At 32.9% G+C, this 22,903-nt stretch overlaps 1 protein-coding gene across 1 annotated transcript in view; it reads left to right on the top strand.

Annotated features, from left to right (window-relative positions):
* Positions 1-355: 355 nt before the first annotated feature.
* Positions 356-22,903, top strand: part of LOC143255834 (bone morphogenetic protein 3-like) — a 46,155-nt gene continuing 23,607 nt past the window's right edge. Inside the window, exon 1 of the mRNA XM_076512137.1 lies at positions 356-1,124. Coding sequence (XP_076368252.1) covers positions 779-1,124 — 346 coding nt within the window. The 5' untranslated portion in view covers positions 356-778. The remainder of the gene's footprint in view (positions 1,125-22,903) is intronic.

Below are 22,903 nucleotides of genomic sequence, written 5' to 3'. Positions count from 1 at the left end.
GCTATTTCTGCTTTACTCACCACGTGTATGGAAGCACGGTTTTTAGCATTATGTGCCTTCAGACTTGCCGCTAAGCCAGTGGAGGGCTAAAGCTAGCAATTAGAGAACAACAAAGAATATATATATATATTTTTAAATGCTGCATTTATCGTTCCTAAAGCTGTTGGATTTAGACAAATGGAAGGTTAAAAGCTGTTGAATGATATTATACGAATGTAGTTAAGATACAGTAACAACAAAAAATAAGGAAAGAAAACTGAGTTATGTTTGTAACAGATAGGGGGGGCTTCTAAGAAGGGACCGTCAGTGTATCTTCTAAAACTATCTAGTACAGGACACTCATAAGGGATGGGCCATTTTACAAGTAGCGTTCGTCAGTGGTTGGGCGGTTTTCTATCTCGTGCTCCGTGTGGTTAACGTTCATTCATAACAACCAGCGATCACAGTTGTGATGCAGTGCGTGCCCCATTGTTGTCTCTGTAGTGAGTAACCAGTAGTTACTCCTTGCTGTTGCTCGGAAACATCCTAGTACTATATTGTTACATCAACGGACTTGGTTGATTGGCTATCTATGGGATTTCTCTTTATTTTAGATGCTCACCTGAACATGCTTAGCAACAAGTCTAGTTATTTGCTTGTGTTTACCTTGTCAGCTTGTACGGGTTGATATTTGAGAAAGATATAAGACTGTTTTGTGCGACAAAATTCGGTGAAAGGAATAAATAATTACTGGTTACATAATAATTTTAAGTGAAGCCAGGCCAGAAAAAAACAAACCATGGTAAACCTTAACTTACTTTGTGCGCGTACTAGTCAAACAAAGGCGACTTTTACATTGTTCACTCTAGCCTTCTTATTGTTTGTGGGCTTGATTGTACCTACTAAAAGTGTGGTATCTCAAGAAGGTAAAAAAATAAGAGACATGATCTTGCAGGATGCCTTGAGGTCTCTCCTGGATGTCGAAACTCCTTTGAGCTCTGAGTACAAGAAGATGTCTGCCAGTACCCACTCATATCCATCTCCTCCTGAATATATGCTGGAGCTATATGCTCGATACCAGTCTGGGCAGGATCCTAATGCCGACAGGCGTGGGGACACAGTGCGAAGTATTATACCGAGGAAAGGTAATGTACTAATTTAGCATAATTCAGTGATAACTAAAAACTCCTAATTACAAATGAAACATATCCATAACAAGAATATGTTATAAATAGATGCATATAAACATTTTTATTCCAAACTCAATATTTCAAATATTAAATGTATAAAAACAAAAAATCATTCAGTTATACGTTCATTTTGTTTTATATTACTAAGCGCAAAGCTACACAATAGGGTATCTACGCTGCGCCCATCACAAGCATTGAAACCCGATTTTTAGCATATAGGGCCTAAAGTTTACCCCTTACCCAAGAGGCGAGGCAAGGGTTACGTTTGTCTTAAATGGGTGATAAATTAACAGTTATTGTCGTTATTCAGTAAGCGTAAGACAAACCTTTATCGTTATAAATCTCGTTTTATCCACAAACATATATATATATACATACACACACATATACTCGAAGTGATCTCGTTAACCTTCTTAATAACTCGAGATTTTTACTCTCTATTATTATTTTGCTAACTGTTCATTTAGTTGCAAATCGATATGTCTATCGTGATCTCGATTGCTAAAGAAGGATTAAAGCTTAAAAATAATCTAATAAATCCGTTTTTATCGGATTATACCGTAAAGGAAGATAATTTGAAAACTGGATGCTCAAATGTCAGGACAGCCAAATACACGTTACATTTAATTACTTTCTTTATTATATTTTATTCAAATGTAAAATGAAATATTTTATAAAGACAACTGACTTCGATACGTAACAAGAAGAAATATTTATCCAATAATTAACATATTTAGAGTCTGTGATTTAAATAACTACTTCAGAACAATGACACGAAAGGAAAATTATATTTCTTAATTACCCATGCTTAACATTCTAAGTATCTAAACCTAAATATTTACAAACATTGTCGTCAGATGTTACATGAGGTCATCGTGTGTCTGGTGGGGCAAAGCGACTAATGGTTTGTTTAAAAACTTTAGTAGAGCTGAGCTAATCGTTAACAAATCATGTAGTTTCAGGAGTTTGATAAGTAAGAAGAAGAAGGGAAAAAAATAGGTCAAAATACAAGATGTTAAAAACCTTGTAAACAAACGATGTACGTACATAGTAGTAAATACATTAAAATTTCGTGTGCTGGTTGTGACAGATAATATACTTCGATTAACAGAAACTACGAAAGTTATCATTGAGAATCCATGAAGTAATAAAGGTTAGTTTTGACTTTTGGCATGTGTAAATACATATATTGCTTCACACTAAACCATAGGAGCTTTACAACTCCATTACTGTCTTAGAAACTTTAGTTACATGGGAATTTGGAGTAATTTAAAAACAGATTTTAATCCTCAAATTTTAATTCCCGCTATTTTGACATTATACTAAGCATTTTTTTTTCATTTGCGGTTTTTATATAAATAATTAGTTTCTTTAAAATGTAACTTGAAATTTTGGGAGGTCAGGTCTAAGATAATGAAAACATGTGGTCATATTCTAGTTAGAGATAACACACAAGAAACTTCTTTCGATAAAAATAAAAGTTATTTATATTAAGTCACCATTATCTGAGTCTCTACATGTTTTGTTACAGTTACTACCAACGAATGTTCAACGGACTCTCCATCAGTAGGCAGATAGCATAATTCATATCCCACATAGTCTAGTTAACTCTTATGTATAGCTATAATTGCATGTGTGTATTGAACAAAGCACTTTCTAGACAGAAGATGCTATTAAATTGGTTGATTGAAGATTCTGCCGTACATGTTGTGAAAGGTTATAGGTCATGGCCAGTAATTTGTAACAGCTGATCATAGTAACAAATTTATTCCAACAAAGAAGATTCAAAATAACTTGAACTTGAAAACTTAGTTAAAGATCAAAGAACTTAATACAGAATTTAATATAGACTTTAGTCGAGCTCTACCGACTTTATCACAATTAAGAGCTCTAGAGAAAAGTGAATATATCTTACAACATGAAATCATTTATCAAAGTTCAAAGCCTCGTACAGAACATATCGCAGGTCTTAACTGATTTAAGAACTGGTGATAGAATTTTGAACTCCACATAAACTTAACTTTGACCTTATTTGAGTCTGTATATATATATATATATGTCTTTCTAATACGACGATGCTAATAAATGCATTTCTTGTGTGTGCGTGGGAACAAGGATTGCATGTATATATATATACACAATTCTCAGACAATTTCCTATAAACCTTGTTTTTCATTCCAATAATTATCTGTATCATTGAGGTCAGGTCAGAATATATTTCAAATATATAGTCTTGGTAATGCCTTTCTTAGATAGTGAAACTGTATTAATATTGGAAATACGAATATCAATATTTTGATTTCATAACTTTCAAAATAACACTTCAAAGAAGGCAGTGCCAAGAAAACTCTCAACTATTTTCTCTTATAGTTAAAAGTTGAATACTAAATGTTGGGTAATTAAAACTACAATACGATCAGACGAAAAACATTTGTGCTGTTGTGTATTTCAGAACGATTAGATATATGAAGATCTTGATTTATGATGTGTCTGGATTTGTTTGAAGTTAAGCACAATAGGCTATCTGTGCTCTGCCCATTACGAATATCGAAACCCGATTTCTAGCGTCGCCAGTCCATAGGCATTTCACTGCCCTACTGGGAGACACATGTTCATATACCTATTTTGTGCACTGTTAACGAGAGTAATGTTTAGAATGATATTTTACCTTTAACTGATCAAACGCTACTGTGAAAGTAATAAAACTCAAACGAAGTTTAAATTAAACAATTAGTTTATAGCGGACATAATAAGGATAAAGTATAACTTAACTCTTTCGATACTAGTAAGATGAAACTTTGTCTTCGTTAGATATTCAATATAAGACAACGTACCTTGTTACCGTTTCTGTAACAATATTAAAAACAAAATCCGCAAGCACATTAATACTGATGTGAGTGTATAAAATGGCAATCACATTTCTTCTTGGCCATGTGGTTAGGGCGCTTGATTCTTAATCTGAAGCTCGCAGATTCGAGTCCCCGTCACACAAAGCATACTCGCCCTTTCAGCCGTAGGGGCATTATAATGTATCGATCAATCTAACTGTTCGTTGGTAAAAGCGTAGCTCGAGAGTTGGCGATGTGTGTTGATGACTAACTGTCTTCTCTCGCGACTTATAGTGCTAAATTAGGGACGGCTAGCGCAGATAGCCCGCGTGAAATTTGCGCGAAATTTCAAAAAACAAACAACAAAACATTTCTTTTTTCCTGACAATTGTTTCAAGTATCTTTTCAGCAGTAACTAGAAAGTCAAAATGCTCAATATATTTCATATATATATGTGTGTGTGTGTGTGTGTGTGTGTGTGTGTGTGTGTGTGTGTATATACACAATTCGTTGCCATGACTTACCTGACTTCTAAAAATCTTTGTTCAGAATCCAAAATCCCTATCTTGGATGCCATGGATTTTACACATAAAAAATAGCTTGACTTTTTTTCACACATCCCAAAACCAGTAAATTCCACTATACCCCTTCATCTTATAATGTAGGAGTCTAGATTTTATTTATTTCTTAAAACAAATAATAAGCCTTTTTATTAGTGCTTTTATTAGTCATCTAGTTCGAGCCTCGTGTTGCAAATACCACAAATAGATATGTCATACTAATAAAACATTCACCGTATTTAATATATTAATCAGTCATACAATGGAAATGATTTTTACAACATAAAAGTAAACAAAACGTGTTTACTATGAAACTGATCACGATGCAATATATGATGATCCAATGGGATTCTGATCTCTTCGCACACATTCGTTTGCTCAACCGAGTGAAAAAAATATCATGAGCAAACAAAAGATCAAAGTTCCCAATGTTATCTCAATGAGACAGCTACAGAGATAAAAAAATATATATCTTAGTTTTATAAGTCAAATTAATAGCTGTTAAAAAGCTCAACAAGCTTAGACAGAGTATAAAGACAAGAATGTAAACAGAAAACATACTGTAAACTATAAACTCTCAGCTGAATGTCGTACAAGCTAAGCTAATGTGCTTCATATTACAACATATAAAGCAAATCACGATCCTTTGATCATCTTTCCACACGTTTAAAGTTAAGTCTTTCACCAATTAAACAAACATGGCACGATGCTTCGTGATTCATTACATAAGAATTTTTTCGATGTGTAATATGTTTAAAAAGTAGAATAACATGTGTAACATCCAGTATACAAAGTAACGGGTTGCTGACTGTGGTCATGCTAATTTTGTTGAGATGTGAAAACTAGTTAGATGATTTCACAGAACGTATTTCCATTTTCGAATAGACAAACCGTCTAATGCACCAAATTCTACAATAAAATATGCTATCAACAACCTAAATTGTGCAAACTTTAAGTCGTATTCTTGATCAGTGTAATAAAGTAGAACATACTTTTATGTTCTTGATCAGTAGAATAAAGTAACATACTTTTATGTTCTCGATCAGTGGAATAAAGTAACATACTTTTATGTTCTCGATCAGTGGAATAAAGTAACATACTTTTATGTTCTCAATCAGTGGAATAAAGTAACATACTTTTATGTTCTTGATCAGTAGAATAAAGTAACATACTTTTATGTTCTCGATCAGTGGAATAAAGTAACATACTTTTATTTTCTCGATCAGTGAAATAAAGTAACATACTTTTGTGTTCTCGATCAGTGGAATAAAGTAACATACGTTTATATTCTTGATCAGTAGAATAAAGTAACATACTTTTATGTTCTCGATCAGTGGAATAAAGTAACATACTTTTATGCTTTTGATCAGTAGAATAATTTAATATACTTTTATGCTTTTGATCACTAAAACAAAATGGTATACTTTTAATATTATTGATCGGTAGAATAAAATAATATATTTTTTATGTTCTTGAGATTTATTCGTTTTTCTTCTCAGTACTTCCAGGTTAAAGACTGTTTTATCTTATTATTATGTAATACTAATGAACTCTTCGTTAATGTATATTTTTTGCATCAACTTACGTTAAACATTTGTAGTTTAAAAAGAATGAGCGGAACACAGAAAGAGAAATAATTGTCTCTCATTCTTCAGATTCTCTCTTGAGATCATAATTTTATTTTATGTAATGAACAAATAAGTCATATTAGTGTTTCTTCACTGTTTCTCAGTTCGTTTTATGCTGATAATGAAAATACCAATTCCACATTATGAATTCTTTTTTTGTTTTTATCGAACACTCGCGTTTTAAAGACTACTGGCATTCAAGGGCGTAATGGCGACCTTCACTAAAGATACGTAGTTATCACTTGATAGTAAAATTCCTGTCTTTGCAACACGTATCACAAAGCTGACAAAGCTAAACCGATTTTATATTAGAAAAAAAACATTCTTTGCATTCTGATCTGTTCAGCTTGCGGTGTTTTCACGCCTGAATATTTAGTCTCGCATCCGTTCTCTGTTCAGACTTCATTTGTTGAAATGAAGCCATTGTGACGACTTCGGTTAAAATGTGGCGGTTTTGTTTCATCTTTTCAGGCATGGCGTGCCATGGAACTGTTTTAAACTTTGATTCTCTAGCTTTAGGTAAATTGGCTTACATATATATATATATACACTGAATGGAGCTTGAATGAGTCAGGTAGATGAGCAAAACACAAATAGAAAAGATAACAAAGTTTACCATAAATTTGTTTTCCTTGCAGGAATATTTAATTTTGTCATTAGCTGTGATCCGAGTTATAAAACTAAAAGAATAATTATTTTTAAGCGTTTTCTAGGATGAGTACTATTTGCAAGAGAGTAATACATAATGCAAACATGCATTAGAACAGAGGTAGCTTTCTTATCTAGACATCTACAAAGATATGATAACAGTGCACTAACGTCATAATAACTAGAGAGAAATGATTAATAGGTTAACTCACGCTTCATTTTGCTTCAAGCGTTTCTTTCAGAGTTTAACATTTGCTTATGCCTATTTTCACAATACACTACTATCACCGTGTTTCAAGCTTTATTTATATTATTCTTATATCTTCATTTGGTAGAACTCAAATGAAATACTAAAATTTCTGAAGTCCTTTCTATGATCCCATTAACGTCCATTTTGGTGTCAAATAATTATAACGAATGCAAATATTCCACCTGTACATTTATTGTGGTTTACTGAACCTTTCAAATTTCAATAAACTATTAATCAATAGGTACATTTGCTTTCGATTCATAATAGTCTATTCTGTCTTTCTTAATTACAAGAAATAGGATGGTTTTCCCTTCTTCTCGTTTTTGATGTTACGCGCAATTTGAATATGCAAAGAAACGTGAAAATCACGTGGAGGGCAACAGCATTGAATAAATAATATTTTTTTCCTCCCAAACAACCGTTATTGTTTTTTATATTTCATTATATTCTCATTTACGTAATTTGATTGACAAGCTTGGCTTTAAAAGATATAATCATTTAACTGGTGTGATAAAAAGTAGAAATTCGTAAGTTAGAAGACTGAAATATAAGAACTTAAAACAACTAAGCTACAAACAACTCAATCCTGTTTTTACTGGTTTTTCTTTTTAGTTGTTGTTGAATGTAGACCAAAGGTCGTAATTGGTATAGTATCTTAATCAAGCCAAGTCATTGGTGATGTTGTTTTACGTGAAACAAAAGTTAATTTTTTTTAGTTCAGATTGGTTTCGCTTGAATTTCGCGAAAAGCTGCAAAATGGCTATTTGCTCTAGCCGTCCCTAATTTAGCAGTATAAGACTGAAAGGTAAAGCAGTTAATCATCACCACCCACCGCCAACTCTTGGGCTACTCTTTCACCATTAATCATCACAACATAACATTCCCCACAGTTGAAAGTGCGAACATATTTGATGTGATGAGAATTCGAACCCACGACCCTTAGATTACGAGTCGAGTGCCTTAACCAGCTTACCATCCCAGGCCGTTGTACTGGGGGAGAAAAAAACGTATATTCTCTATTGTTATAGCAAAAACACTTATTTCCAGGTAACCCAGGTGGCAGAAATAATGGATAAGAAATTAATGTAATATGTATCACAACCAAGTCGAAATAGAAAAATACGAACACTCAGAAATGTCCCCAGTCTATCAGCGGTAATTCTGAAGGCTTATATCGCCAAAATATTGGTTTTAATACTAATTGTTACCACAGCACATATAGTTCATTGTGTAGTTTGTGTTTAATGAAATACTAACGAAGAAAAACACAGAATGTTACAGGTCAGAGTTTTGTCAGAAACAACAGTGTGAACTAACATTGTACCCGTAAAGTGCCTAAAGCTAGAGCTCTATATTAAAGCCTTTCTTGAAATTTAGCTCGTTTAAAGACATACTCACTGCACAGGACCCTTACCAAAAACTTAATATTTTAGTGTTACTTTTTATAAACTTTTAGGGTGACTGTTCGTTACTTTAAATATATTACTATTTTTATACGACAAGTTTGTACCTGGAGTAAAGTTCTTAAGTTAGAGAAGTATTAACTCCTAACTTAGGCCTAACTAAAATTGCTACATTAAAATTAATTACTTCTTTCAACACAATAGATATAAATTTCAGGAAAAAAAAAGTGAAATATAAAGCCCCTGACTGTTATTCAGATCATCACTTGTCAATGAGTTTCAAAGGTTTCGGGAAATTCTACCCTTCCTCAGTAATCCTAGGCAAGAACAAATAAAAAAAAGCAGTACTATGCCACCTACAGCGAAAATTTACAAACTGTAACTGTATGGTGTTTGTGTGATATTTTAGTCACCACAATGAAATTATATTTACATAGATTTTTGTGGATTAGAAAGTATTAATATCACTAATTTATTTTTCTGGATTATTCATCAAATGATCTATATAAGGTAATTTATTTTTAGTCTATCGTTTAATTCATCGTTTGTCACTGAGTTAGACCGATTTCATTAATTACACTCTTTATCAGTAACCTTGGATAACGCGAACGGTATACACAACTTACAGACCACCACTTCAAGAGACCTTTCTTGGCATTCGATTTGCCCTTGTTCGGGGTTGTTGATGAAAGAGTGGTAGATCTCGAATCTTATCGAACTCAGTGACGAGCGCTGAGTTGAATGATGGACAGGGTTTTATGTTTCCTTCTTGTCGAAACTTAAAATATATGTTACTAAAGAGAGAATTACATTACCTTACCTTGTCTATTAAATAATTTGGAAAAAATAAATTAAGAGCATTAGTGCTACGTATTCTTCGAAACCCATATAAATATAGCCTCACGTTGATAAGTAAAGATAATGGAAACCGAAATTGCATTAAGTATCTTGAAAGTATACAAAGAATAGTTCATGTGTATATTTGACTCAACAGATCCAATCTAATTGAAAAATTGAAATACTGAGAGGATGTCATTGTAGGTAATGGTTTAGAAAGACAAAAGATAGATCTAAAACACTTTTGAAATACAGCTTCAAATGGATAAATTAAAAACGTCATCACATGAAACAGTTGAAAGCTATCCATTAAAAACTCTATTTCACAATTACTGATAATCCATGGGTAACTCTAAAAAATGTCTGAATGTTTCATTTACACATCTCTTATTAAGAATCGGTAAAGTATTAATTAAGAGAAATGTAAAACAAAAACATTGGCAATCACACTTATTTTTACTTAATTTTTTATACATTTTTAAAGATGAGAGTTTTTATAACTCTTGAGAAACTTACAGAATTCAATAAATTATTTATTTTTGTTTCTTTACTTCGGATATTTTTAAGTGTGCTATTTTTAGAGGTTCTTTGTTTATTAGAAAAATAATGAAACGTACATCTAATTTTTAGAATGTTCCGTTACAAAAATATTATATAACTTATATTACCGGCTTTCCTTCTTGTAAATTATTCTCTGCTTTTGCAAATATTTACTCATAAGTTTGAACAATAAAAAATGACACACAAAAGGACATATAAGAAAAGAAAACAAAACTTTCCGTTGAATATTTATTTCCTCTTAAAATTATTACAGAAACGCGCCTTTTTTATCAAATGCACTGTTACATTTATAAGACATCAGTAAGCCTAAAATTTTGATAAAAAACAAACTATAAATGTTTCTTCCTCACATTTCTCTGACTTTTTCCCTATAAAAGTCAGAATCACAAGTCAAAAATTTGTTTGTTTGCGTTTAAATTTCGCACAAAGCTACTCGAGGGCTATCTGTGCTAGCCGTCCCTAATTTAGCAGTGTAAGACTAGAGGGAAGGCAGCTAATCATCACCACCCACCGCTAACTCTTGGGCTACTCTTTTACCAATGAATAGTAGGATTGTCCGTCACATTATAACGCCCCCACGGCTGGGAGGGCGAGCATGTTTGGCGCGACGGGAATTCGAAGCCGCGTCCCTCAGATTACAAGTCGCACGCCTTAACACGCTTGGCCACGCCGGGCCCAAGTCAAAAACATTCAAGCATTTGAGACCTATCTTACTCTCAAAGTCACTGCCGAAGAGGCATTTCGCCTAGTGCCAGCACTAATCTTTTGTGTTGGACACGAGAGATAAAAGATTATGTGAAATGTTAGTCACACATGCAGTACGATACTTTAACATTTACAGTTTAAGCTGGTAACGTTTCAGAAACCTATAGGTTTAAACTCTCTTACAGATCAAACAACAGCAAATGTGTGCTTTTCTACCTTAATTACTCTATTATCTTTTCGTTTATAGAGTCCAGCTGGGACTCCAAACGCTCATAATAAAAGCATTGAAACCGCTTAAAAATATACTAAAATGAAATCATCTAGGAACAGCGGGGCAGCTCAAATTTGCAGGAGCATCACAGCAATGAGAACAATGATACACACCTGGGATTATTCTGTTCAAAATACGATCAATAACCTTGAAGAAGTCCATTATTTTTACATGAGTACTTAGTCATCTGTTTATAGAACCAGATAACAAACAAACCAGATAATAAAAAGAGGCAGCTTGTTTTAAAATTCGGTTTTAGCTTTGGAAGCGGCCCGGCATGGCCAGGTGGTTAAGGTACTCGTCTCGTAATCCGAGAGTCGTGAGTTCGAATCCCAGTCACACCAAACATGCTCACCCTTTCAGCTATGGGGGGCATTACTGTGTGATGGGCAATTCCACTATTCGTTGGTAAAAGAGTAGGCCAAAAGTTAATGGAGGATGGTGATGATTAGCTACCTTCTCTCTAGTTTTACACTGCTAAATTCGAGACGGCTAGCGCAGATAGTTTTACGCTAAATTAAAAACAAACAAATCCTTTGAAAGTTTTGTATCTTGATTTACACAGAACTTATGACCTGCTTTGACCATTTTTTCATCATATAACGTCAGTTTTCTAGTAAATATTCTACGAAAAAGTTTGCAAGTAGCGAGAACAAAAGATCGTATTAACCGGTTTTAACCGCTTCATCTAATACTGACGATAATGTGCGTGATGTTGTTGAAATCATATATATATATATATATATATAAGTCGTGTAAAATCTTCGTCACACTTACGTTGTGTATTTCACAAGTCCTGTTAATCAAAGTTTCCTATAACTGAATAACCGAACCACTTTGTTTTATATCAAAACACAACAGGAAATATAGGAGATCACATAATCATTTACCAAATAATCTTACAGGTATTGTTTTATATGCTATTTACTGGTAAAATCACTGGTCAACTTTCTGTAATGCTAAAAGTTTAAGCATGGCGCCTAAAGACACGTTTTGAACTCAATAACTTATGTTAAACTGTTTGCGATAGAGCTAAAAGCTATATACGATTTTTTGTTTGCTTTCAGGCCATTTACTTTGTGTGTTTGAGTAGCTTAGTGTTTAAGTCATCACCACGCTTATCTTGTTCACATTATTTCCTCTGTGTGTTTAGTAGTTTAATAGTTGAGTCATTATTCAACTTACTTGTTTTAAAAGTATTACTTCTTTCTGTATAAGTAAATTAATGGTTGAATTTTTATGATGTGTATTTTTGTTCATGTTAATTCCTCTGCGTGTTCGTATAGACTAATCTTTTAAGAGTCATGTTTTGAATTATTATTCACAAAATATTCTCTGGAAGTCTCAGGAATCTAATCTTTGAGTTGCCATGTACTTTTGTCCATTATATTTTTTGTGCGTGTTTTAATATTCATGTTTGATATATTTTTTTCGCAATATTTCTTTAGTGATTTTTAAATTCTAATGGTGTTCATTTTATTCACAGAATCTCCTCTATGTGTTTAAATAGCCTAATTTTTAAATTGCCTTGGTGTGTATTTTTCTTCAATGTGTTTCTTCTACATTTTTGAGTAGCCTAATGTTTGAACTGTCACAGTTTTCATTTGAAGTGATGAAATCAGTTACGCAGATTATAAACAATTTGCGAGTAGTTCCACAGATCCATTATTTCTTTTGCATTCATTCTACTATGTTAAAGGTGGAACTACAATAGCTCTGGATAAATATTACGATGAATTCACATCTAGGAGAAATAATGTGTACTTTTCTAAAATTTTTAAGGCCACCCCTAACGACATGCATGGTATCCAACTAAAATTCACATATTTAAATATCAGAATGTTATATCATTTTAGTTAGCAATGAAATACGATTAAGAAATATCTAACTATGGCAGATTATTCCGGTTATCCACCTGAAATAAGAATTTCAAATAGTTTAATGGCAAAGTTGTTTTTTTCTATTATTTTGCCTTTATTTTGTTGGCTTATTGCCAAGCGTTAAACTTCACAACGGGGACTTTGTGCTATGCCAATCACGAGTATCGAAACCTGGATTTTAGCGTTATACGCTGTCAGGCTTACCTCTAATCTACTGAGGGAGAGAAAATGAAGGAATTACCGTTACCGCCAGGTGTTAAAAATAGAAACTAACCTTTGGTATTAGTGTACACTCAAAACTATCTCGTAGTTTTTTTGCTTTGTGGATTACACAAATAGAAAAGTGTAGTTTATACCTCATTTATTTGCCAACAACAAAAATATAAAAGAAACCAACTGCATAGGACAACAGTAGGATACCTGAGTTTGGTTTGGTTTGTTTTTGAAGTTCTCGCAAAGGTACACGAGGGCTATCTGCTCTAGTTGTCCCTAATTTTGCAGTGTATGACTAGACAAAATGCAGCTAGTCATCACCACCTCCCGCCAACTCTTGCACTACTTTTTTACCAACGAACAGTGGGGTTGATTGCACATTATAAGGTCCCCACGGCTGGAAGGGCGAGCATGTTTGGTGCGACGGGGATTCGAACCAAGATACTTGGGATTAACTGAAACTCGACGAGAAATCACTGAAGGAAAACTCTGAAAGGATTTAAGCACCAAGATTAACCCATCAAGCTATATTAAAGTTCTATACCCAGAAAAACCTTATCAGTCCTAATGTTCTTCATTAGTTGCCCGTTTTCAATCGAGCTAACAAGCTAAAAAAACAAAGAATGAAAATCGCTCTTATATCAACTTTAAAATAATTTAGAAAAAAAATGAATGTAATATTTTATATTCAGATCATTCATCAGTCTTACTTCTGGTCATCACTATGCAATTTCTTCCAAGACGTGATTTACATATATAGTCTGAGAACCTACCTGAAAAGGTGATGGAAGTCGTTTTTACATGCAGTCAAACCAGTTTGTTTTTTGCTTTTTTTATGTAGAAATATTTTTGCATGCACACTTCTGGACATGTGTTATATAAAACAAAACCCACTTGCTCATTAGCCACGTATCCTGTTTGTTTATAATAATCATGACGTAAAAGCAATTTTTTTTTCAAACAGTAAAAATCACGCATGTCACTGACAAACAATTTACGCATATCACTGGTAAACAAAAGTTATATATTTGATGACTTTTTTATTATTTTTAAAGAAAAACTATAGTGGACTATGTCCACCAAGAAGAATCGAACCTCCAGATTTCAGCATTATAAGTCCATACACTTATAGTAAAAATTGTCCACTTGAAAGGTTTGTATTTTATATGTAATTTTGTTTAAATGTGTGTCAGCAAAGCAAGAGATTTGAGGTTTACTTAACAAAAAACGAAGGAAATTTCTAATTCTTTCTGCAACATTTTTAACTATAACATCCCGTGAAAGTTCTGCCTCCTTATAAATCTTTATACATTTTTCATCTTGCACTACAAACATTTTACTACTTCTCTCGTAGACCCTGATACGCCTTAGAACAAATATCGTAGTGTATTTTTCTAGACGGTAATTATCAAGTTTAAATAATGAAGAATCTTTTTTACATTGAAATTTATTCAGTTCACTATCATAAAGCCCGGGGGCAAATCTTCGCGAAGTTTCGACTGGCGATTAATCTTTCATGTGTAATTTTATTTTGTGTTACATCCTGTGTAAGAAAACAATTACATATGTTATGTTTCTTTAACGCAGATATAGTTTATTTATGATACTTGCATCTCTTTGTCACAACTGAACCTCTTTATTTAGTAGGAATATGCTTGAATAGGTCTTTAAGGAAAACAAGCTCAAAATGTTCAGTTAATGGAACTAAGAACATTTCATTCAGATTCTCCAATAAATCTCTGTCCAGATCTATGAAGTCATTATTTTCTGTCCGTAATAAATTGTGTTTTAAAATGCTTTTAACTTATATTTTTCTTATGTCTCTAAACAGAAAACAGAGCGAGGCATAGCGTAAAGAGTCTTAGGTCAGCATTACTTAAGCAAATATATCTTCAGTCAGTAAGTAGTTTGGTTGTTCTTTTAAGATAGTATGAGAAGTAACGTAAGCATCATAACCGAGTTCACTATATAAGTTATCTCATAGGTAGCCTAAAAGAATTTTATCGTACACTTTCATAATGACCATAACCTAAAAAGATATGCTTTTAAGCTAGTTGGATCTTCAAAATAATTTCATTATCATCAAATCATCAAGGGGGAACTCCCAGTAGAGACAGAGCCAAACTAAATATAATCTCAAAGCATCTCTCACCCTACAAGATGAGTTGTTTACTTTACGAACGTGATAGCAAAATGTTTTATTTGTCAAAAAGAAACAACTGATTGATAAACAAGTAAACAAACTAGTTGAGTCATATTTAAATGCTAACTTGCTGTCCAGAGATTTCATTTATCGGAGAGTTTGTTTTTTTGAGTTAAGCATAAAGCTAAATAATGGGCTATCTGTCTCACTGTGTCACTTCTCAAGAGAAGCAGCTGATTTAGAAACCAACTAAACCAAGCTCGCGCTAAGCCTCCTACAGCACTAACAGCCAGTATTTTTACGTGTTTGACGTCTGTTTTAACATATTTTACAAGTCCTTGATAAAGTATCTCTTCATTGTGCACTATTACGTAAAACTACTTTCAGTCTTAATTATTTTAATGGAATTGAATCACGCAAAATAAAAGTATTGATTATTTTTTAAGAATAAAAAAGTTATGGTACTGCTGAAACTGTGATAAAAATCACAGCAAAAATTATTGAATGTTTTCAGTATTATTTTTTGAAAAAAGATTTTGTAAATAAGATGTTTGTTGAAATTAATCTTATTTTTGGAGTTATTTGAACTGTGTTTATAAAACAAAATCATTCATTACTAGAGTTTAATAATAAGTTAGAATATATAGCATATGTTACACTTATTATTCAATGTTGTGATAGACTTTGTTTCTCATAGTCTAAAAACCAAAGTGATGTGTTACAATTAAATTTAAATAGAAGTGGTTGGTGGGCGGGTGTTTTTATAGCAAAGCTACATTGCGCTATCTGATGAGTCCACTGAGGGAAATCGAGCCTCCGATTTTAGCGTTGTAGTTCCGTAGACTTCCCGCAAAACCAGCGGAGGACGTAGTGGATGGTTTAAGCACAAAGCAACACAATGAGCTTACTGTGCTATATCCCTTACGAGTATCGAACCCGGTTTCTAGGAGTGTAAGTCCGCAGGCACATCGCTGTGCTACTGTGTGGCTAAAAAAAAAATGTTTTCACAACTCAAGCTGGAATTAAAGCCAATGATAGTATTCACCATATCGACATTGGAACAAAATGTCCAAATAAACAAATTGTCAACATAGTTCAAGGTCATTTTTATATATCAATTTAAAGTGTTTACAATATTTCTTTCGAGAATGTGGACAATATTTTAAAGGAAATTTCACTTCTTTTTTTTTCTAATTGTATAAATTAGTGACTGCATTATATAGAAATTACGATAAACAGTATAGAGTGTTTACAAGTTTGTATTAATTGCTTATTTGATAAATATATTATACAGTCTATTGCTTGACTTTCAACTTTTTTTTCATCTTGTCTCCTAGTTGGTAAATAGTAGATTTGCAAACTAACAATGTAAAATCTGGGATCGATTCCCTGCGGAGGATCCATTTTAATGTGACTTTACTCTAAAAAAAACTACAATCCTTTAGCTCTCAATAGCTGAGAATAAATAATCTGTAATGTTAATAATAAAAGACCTTTCTGCGTGTATGACCACATAGCTCCAAGAAGAAATAGCTTAGAGATCTGAAACTATAAACGATTGTTACGGAGATTTTGATGGTGCGCACCTTGGTATTAATTTTTAGATTTCGTTCAGAACAAGCTGTTTGAAAGAACCATCTTGGAGCCAAATAATGATGTACTAAATACAATAAACAAAGAGCTTGTCTCTTAGTTGTCATTTATTTAAACAAATTCCTCAATTCTGTGGAACTATGTGCAGCTCAAGATTTATGCAACCACCATCTTCTCAGGTATCTAAACCTGCCAACACGCTGCAATGGAACACGTTTAGCTGTCAAAAAGCTGATGTCACATGTCATTAAGCCTGGAAAATGACTGATGATGCTGTGGTACAGAATGTCTTTATTTAAATCATCCCATCAGACTGGTCATTTCAGTTCAAGCGTCTTCAGTTCCCAGTTCAACTCAACTTTGCTATGAGAGTCAAGGTTGTCCGTTTCAACCTGCATGGCCCATGCTTTTCACATGATCAACTTTAAGTTTGTTGCTCCAGTGTCGGTTATGACAAGAACCACTTCAACTTGACACCAGATGAAGAAACAACCAACACTGTCTATTTTGAGGTACTGTATAATTAAAAAAACTACAAAACATTGTGACAAAACGAGATAGAAATATGTGATGTTAAATGTTCAGTATATTGATAAAGTATTAAGATAAAGCAAAATTATTAAGTATTAAATAATTTTTAACATACAGCAAATGGTTGTTTTTGGTTATGCAACAAAACTGATAACTTTTATAGGTTCCTGGGAAAACAAAATCTCTGAAAAGATTTTCGGTTGGTATCGCATATCTAAAATAGGTTCAAAATACACACAGATACAGTTGATCAATGAAACATCAATATAATAATCAGAGCGAAGTGGTGTACGTTGGCTGGTATTAAATAACACAGAAAATCTATGGATTTTTATCTATTTATATTTTGTATCGATTATAAGATTACGCCTCATTCGTGTTGATCAAATGTTTCTTATAACTTATGAGAACTAAAGAACCTATACATCTGTGGTAAAAGCCACCTACGTGTCCACATAATCAAAACGATCTTCCTCTGGAAAAGCAAGAAAAGTCGTATGTATACAAGTTGTTTATATACAAGTTTATTCTATGACATATCTATTCATATTGCATAAAGCTGCTGGAAAATGGTTTGAGTATTCACGCTATCCCAGATGAAAACATACTGGGTAAGTCGCTAGATGTAGCACCTATAGAACTCTGTGCGATCATATTGTTTGTTTGTTTGAAGTTAAGCACAAGGGTTACACAATGGGCTATCTGTGCTATCTCCAACACAGGTATCGAAACCCAGTGCTTAGCGGTGTATGTCCGCTTGAATACTTGAATACCAACAATAAGTAGATTATGGGAAGCGTGTAAGAAGGAATAATGTATCTTGGACATACAATGGAAACTACGCTACAGAGATATATTTCCAAGATGGACGATGGTGAGGTAAAACATGACTGAACCAGGAAAGGTGGACTGTAACGATGGAATGAGTCTGGAAAATCATTTTAATATAACGCTATGGAGGAAATCCTTGTTTCACATACGAACAATTTTTGTAGTATTTTGTAATTAAACGTACAAAGTTTATAAAATGTAAGATCAGTGTTGTGTATTAAAGTAATTAAGAAGTTAAGTGTGTAGAATTCAGAACAAATCTGATGGCTCTGCGGAGTGTCTCAGTGACTGCAACGTTGAAGCTAAATTAAACCTATTCTATAACAACGTTAAACCTCAGTAAGTTAAACCTATTCTATGACACATCATACTCAAAAGTGCAAAATATCAACTTATATGGTGAGAAGTACCAGATGTACTGACGATTTCTAAACCTGCATATTGGAGGCAGGTATTGAAACTCAACAAGTTATGGAATCTGTGTTCGAAGTATATCTACGCCCACCCCTCTCTTCCTCATCTATTTACACCGCCCTTACTTTTCTACTCCTTATTTTAATTTTGCATAGTTTAATGAAACTGGAAAAGCTTCCCACGTACGCACACACATTACGCTTTTGATTACAGAGATAGTCAATCTCTGTATGTTTTACTTCTAGATTAGTTACAACTTTCAATATATTTTAGTTTCAACAACTAAATATATTACGAAATAAGAGCAAATGTTGTATTAAATATGCAATGCAATTTTGTTATTTGAGACAGAGAGAGATCTAGTTTTTGACTTCGTTGGCGTGTCTGTAACTGAAAACAGTTAGTAGACACTGGAACAAATTTAAAGTCAAGATACTTCCTACCTTCTTTAACAACTTCCAAACATGTATAAACATATATTTAGACGTTAACCGTATTTCTTCATGTGTCTTTTATCTCTAAAAATTTCATATGTGTCGAATAAATAAATGTTTTATCGTTTCTTTTACGTAAAGATCGGTTTCTTTGTTTTTGAATTTCGCATCAAAGCTATACCAGGACTATCTGCGCTACCTTTACCTAATTTAGCAGTGAAAATTAGAAAGTTTTTGTATGTTTTCTATTTAAGCAGAAAGCTACATAAAGGACTATTTGTTCTCAGCCCACCACGGGTATCGAAACCCGGATTATAATTGCATTAGTCAGCCAAAAGTACGAAGAAGGCAGCTAGTCACGACCACAATCTACTACCAACTGTTATGCTACTATTTTACCAACAACTAGTGGAAATAACCGTCACATTATAACACCCTGCGATTGAAAGGGTGAACATATTTGGTAGGATTTGAATACGTGATCATTAGGTTGGGAGTCAAGTATTATAACCACTTAAACAAATCGTGTCTCTACATAAACAAAACGGAAGCAGTGACAATACAATTTTCCTTTAAATATAATATAACTTTAAAGGGAGATAGTTAATTTTTAGTTGATACGTTCTTAAATTTGAGGAAGATACCATACTATTTCCTGTAAGTGTATTATAAAGTTAAAGTTGAAGATCAGAAAAATTTATTTGTATTTTAAATAATGCTACAGACCTAAGCTACAATTTTACTGCTGAATTCTTGTAATTGATTTGATTCACTAAGTAGGATTGTGTCTCAGTTTTAAACTCACTTCAATCCTAATAGTTTGTGAAAATGCCAGTAAAACAAAACTAATTAGGTTATTCCCCGAACTCAAAATGTGCTCACGTTATTGTCATCGTTAAAAATATTATATACGTTTACCTCATTATGTAAATAATTTAAGATTAATAAATTCTATTTACCTTATCTAAAAATAATGCGAGGCCCAGCATGGCCAGATGGTTAAGGCATTTGAATCATAATGTGAGGGTCACAGGTTTAAATCCCCGTCACACCAAACATACTCGCTCTTTCAGCCGTGTGAGTGTTACAACGTAAAGGTCAATCCCACTATTCGTTGATAAAGGGGAAGCCCAAGAGTTGGCGGTGGGTGGTGATGACCAGCTTCCTTCTAATTTACACTGCTAAATTAGGAACACTAGCGCAAATAACCTTCGTGTAACTCTGCGCGAAATTAAAAAAAAAAAAATAATGCAAAAAAAAGTAGTAATTTCCATTTCTCCTTTTACTGAATTAAAGTTTGGATAAATTCCTTAAGAAGTTTTCTTTTTTTTGTGTTCTCACTGACGAAATACAAAACTCGAAATAATCATGCTTTTTTACAGATTGAAAATAAGAAAGGAATTTCTTTAATTTATCTTTTGGTAACAAACAAATTAGATTTGATTAACATAAGTTTTTTTATGGCTCATTATTAGTGAGAAGTTACCAAAATGTTATCTTTACCTTTCAGTGAAAATGTAAATGTAGAATCCTTATATTCTCATGACGGCTTGGATGCCACAAAAAAGCCCTTTTTATTTTGTTGATAAAGAATGAAAAGTGGTTTCTCAAGCTCTCACTGCTACTAAAAATCTATAAAAACAATATATTATCTTAGCAAAAAACTAAAGATTTTTTTTTAAATTTTATCCAAGCGAAAATATGTTCTTCATTTGGTTCTGACTTCAGATTTCTAACAAAACTAAATTGTGCCTGTTAAACTAAAAGCAACCTTTGTAATTAATCATAAGCTTATTGAATTTGTGGTGCTGTCTTTTAAACAATGAGCTGCCTTTATTATTTTCCAAAAGATTGTTGAATTTTTTTGCTTAAAGAACCACAGAAAATTATTTAAGACCATCCTTAGAAATATTATAACTTTAAAATTGGATCCATCCAACCAAATGGAAGCAACTTGATATTTGATCCATAGCTTGCTAAACTTGTAACATGATAAAAATTTTGCAAAGTTTGAACAGACAGAAGAAAATGATGCAGTCTACTCCATTAGCTATAAAATGTATTTTCGATACCCATGTCAGTTATACAAGCATAGAAACATTTTGAAATTATATTGAAGCATTTGGAATACTGCACCTTAATTTGGTGCTTCTAAACATTCCAGATTCAGAAAGTTTGAAGACTTATTTAGATGAACATTTATGAAGAATCTAATTTCAAAATTTAAAAAAAGCCTCATAAGTCAAGACAAGTAAGTTAATACACTAACTAGGTTGACAACTCGTCCAGAATCCTTCTTCCAGTATACACATCCTAAATGTCAGAATATACCTGTTTCGCTTAATACAGTTGCCATCTGTCGGGAACCTGACAAGAATGAAAGGGTGATCCAACTGCAGAAGGAATAATTTTCCTGGAACAAATTAGGAAATTTATATTTAACATGTGATAAAATGGAGGTAAAACATTCTGATTACTGAACATACTTCAGTAAGTTTCCAGGTTTTTACATGTGTATCTGGTAATTCGTTATATTGAAGAATTTTTGCATGCAAAGAACTGCAAATGTGATATCCCAGATTTTGCAATCAGAAAACCCACAAAAAATTCACACTATTTGGAGCAACTATGAACTACAATAAATCTAAGAATTTTTGTATGTATTTAAAATAAGCTTATACTTAAGTAAGTGTCACTCACTAATGTAAGTAATCTATAGCAAATCATATTTATATTGGAATTATGAATGTAATTAAAAGGTGTTATTAGATTTGTTATTAGATAAATGATTATAATCATCAGGTCAAAATGACATCAGGTATCGAGGATCACATTTCTAGAACAAATTTCAAATTCGTGAGAAACAGGAAGACTAATCAGAGGAGTTAGACACGCCTAACAACCCATTATAAAACGCCTGTTGGTTATTTATTTTTGCTAGGATTCAATCATAAAGTCATCGGTCTACATCATCACATCTGCTGGCATTTAAAAGAAGCTAACAGTTTCAGATGGCGAAAAACGCATGCGTACTCTGGTGGTGCTAAGATGGTGAAATTCATATGCTGAACTGAACTCTTGGCCAAGTAAATTATTTGATAACTCCCTTTCAAGAAATAGTCCAGATACACTCTTTGACATAAAAGTAGCCATTTCCTACCTGACTAAAGTCCTTGACATCATCATTTCTCCTTGTAGGACTACGGTATCTATCATCACAATAAACTTCTCCAGAAAAAATATGCCATCAATATCCACATACAGACAAAATAAGCAGAAAAAAAAATTGTGTACTCCATAAAACTCTATAATATCAAGTATATGCAACATGCTACGACAAACGAAAAATTACCTGCAGTTATAACACATACGTAAATATGACTACTCTAAGCAGTGAGCAAACAAGTAGTTAAAACGTATAAAATAGTTCAATGTGCTCTTTCATTTTGAAATCAACTTCAAACTTCCAACTATCGAGTCTCGCAAAGCCTTTAATAAACGCTATTTCGAGAAGCAGTACTGGTTGACTCGACGGCCACCATTTGCAAACATTGCAGATTAACCAATTGGTTCTAGATCTAACCAATGAGATAAAAGATTTTCTGTGGTGAATTTGTAAGACTAATGTAAAATAAACAAGTGCTGCTTGTAAAATAGGCTGCCAGGTTGGACCATTTGTGTATTATTTTTCGTTTGAACCCATTGTCAATTTGTAGGACTTCCATTGTAACAAATTAAAAATTTGGCGATGGATGTTTCGTTGATCGAAATCTACAATTAAAATATAAAAATTAAAAACACATCATCACATTTGAAACTCACCCACTTACCCCTGAAACGAGTAATTTCAGTCCAAAATTATAAGTATATATGGTATTCTCGTACATTGGTTATATTTCATCTCTCGGAGTGTTTATATTTCACAAAATTTGTGTTTCAAATAGTTTCATTAGCTTATTATCCTATTATAACGTAAGTATTTAAGCAGTGAGAAAATGACTGGA

The sequence above is a fragment of the Tachypleus tridentatus genome, chromosome 7, assembly GCF_004210375.1.
Source record: "Tachypleus tridentatus isolate NWPU-2018 chromosome 7, ASM421037v1, whole genome shotgun sequence".
Taxonomy (NCBI): Eukaryota; Metazoa; Arthropoda; class Merostomata; order Xiphosura; family Limulidae; genus Tachypleus; species Tachypleus tridentatus.
This window is presented reverse-complemented; position numbering and strand designations above follow the sequence as displayed.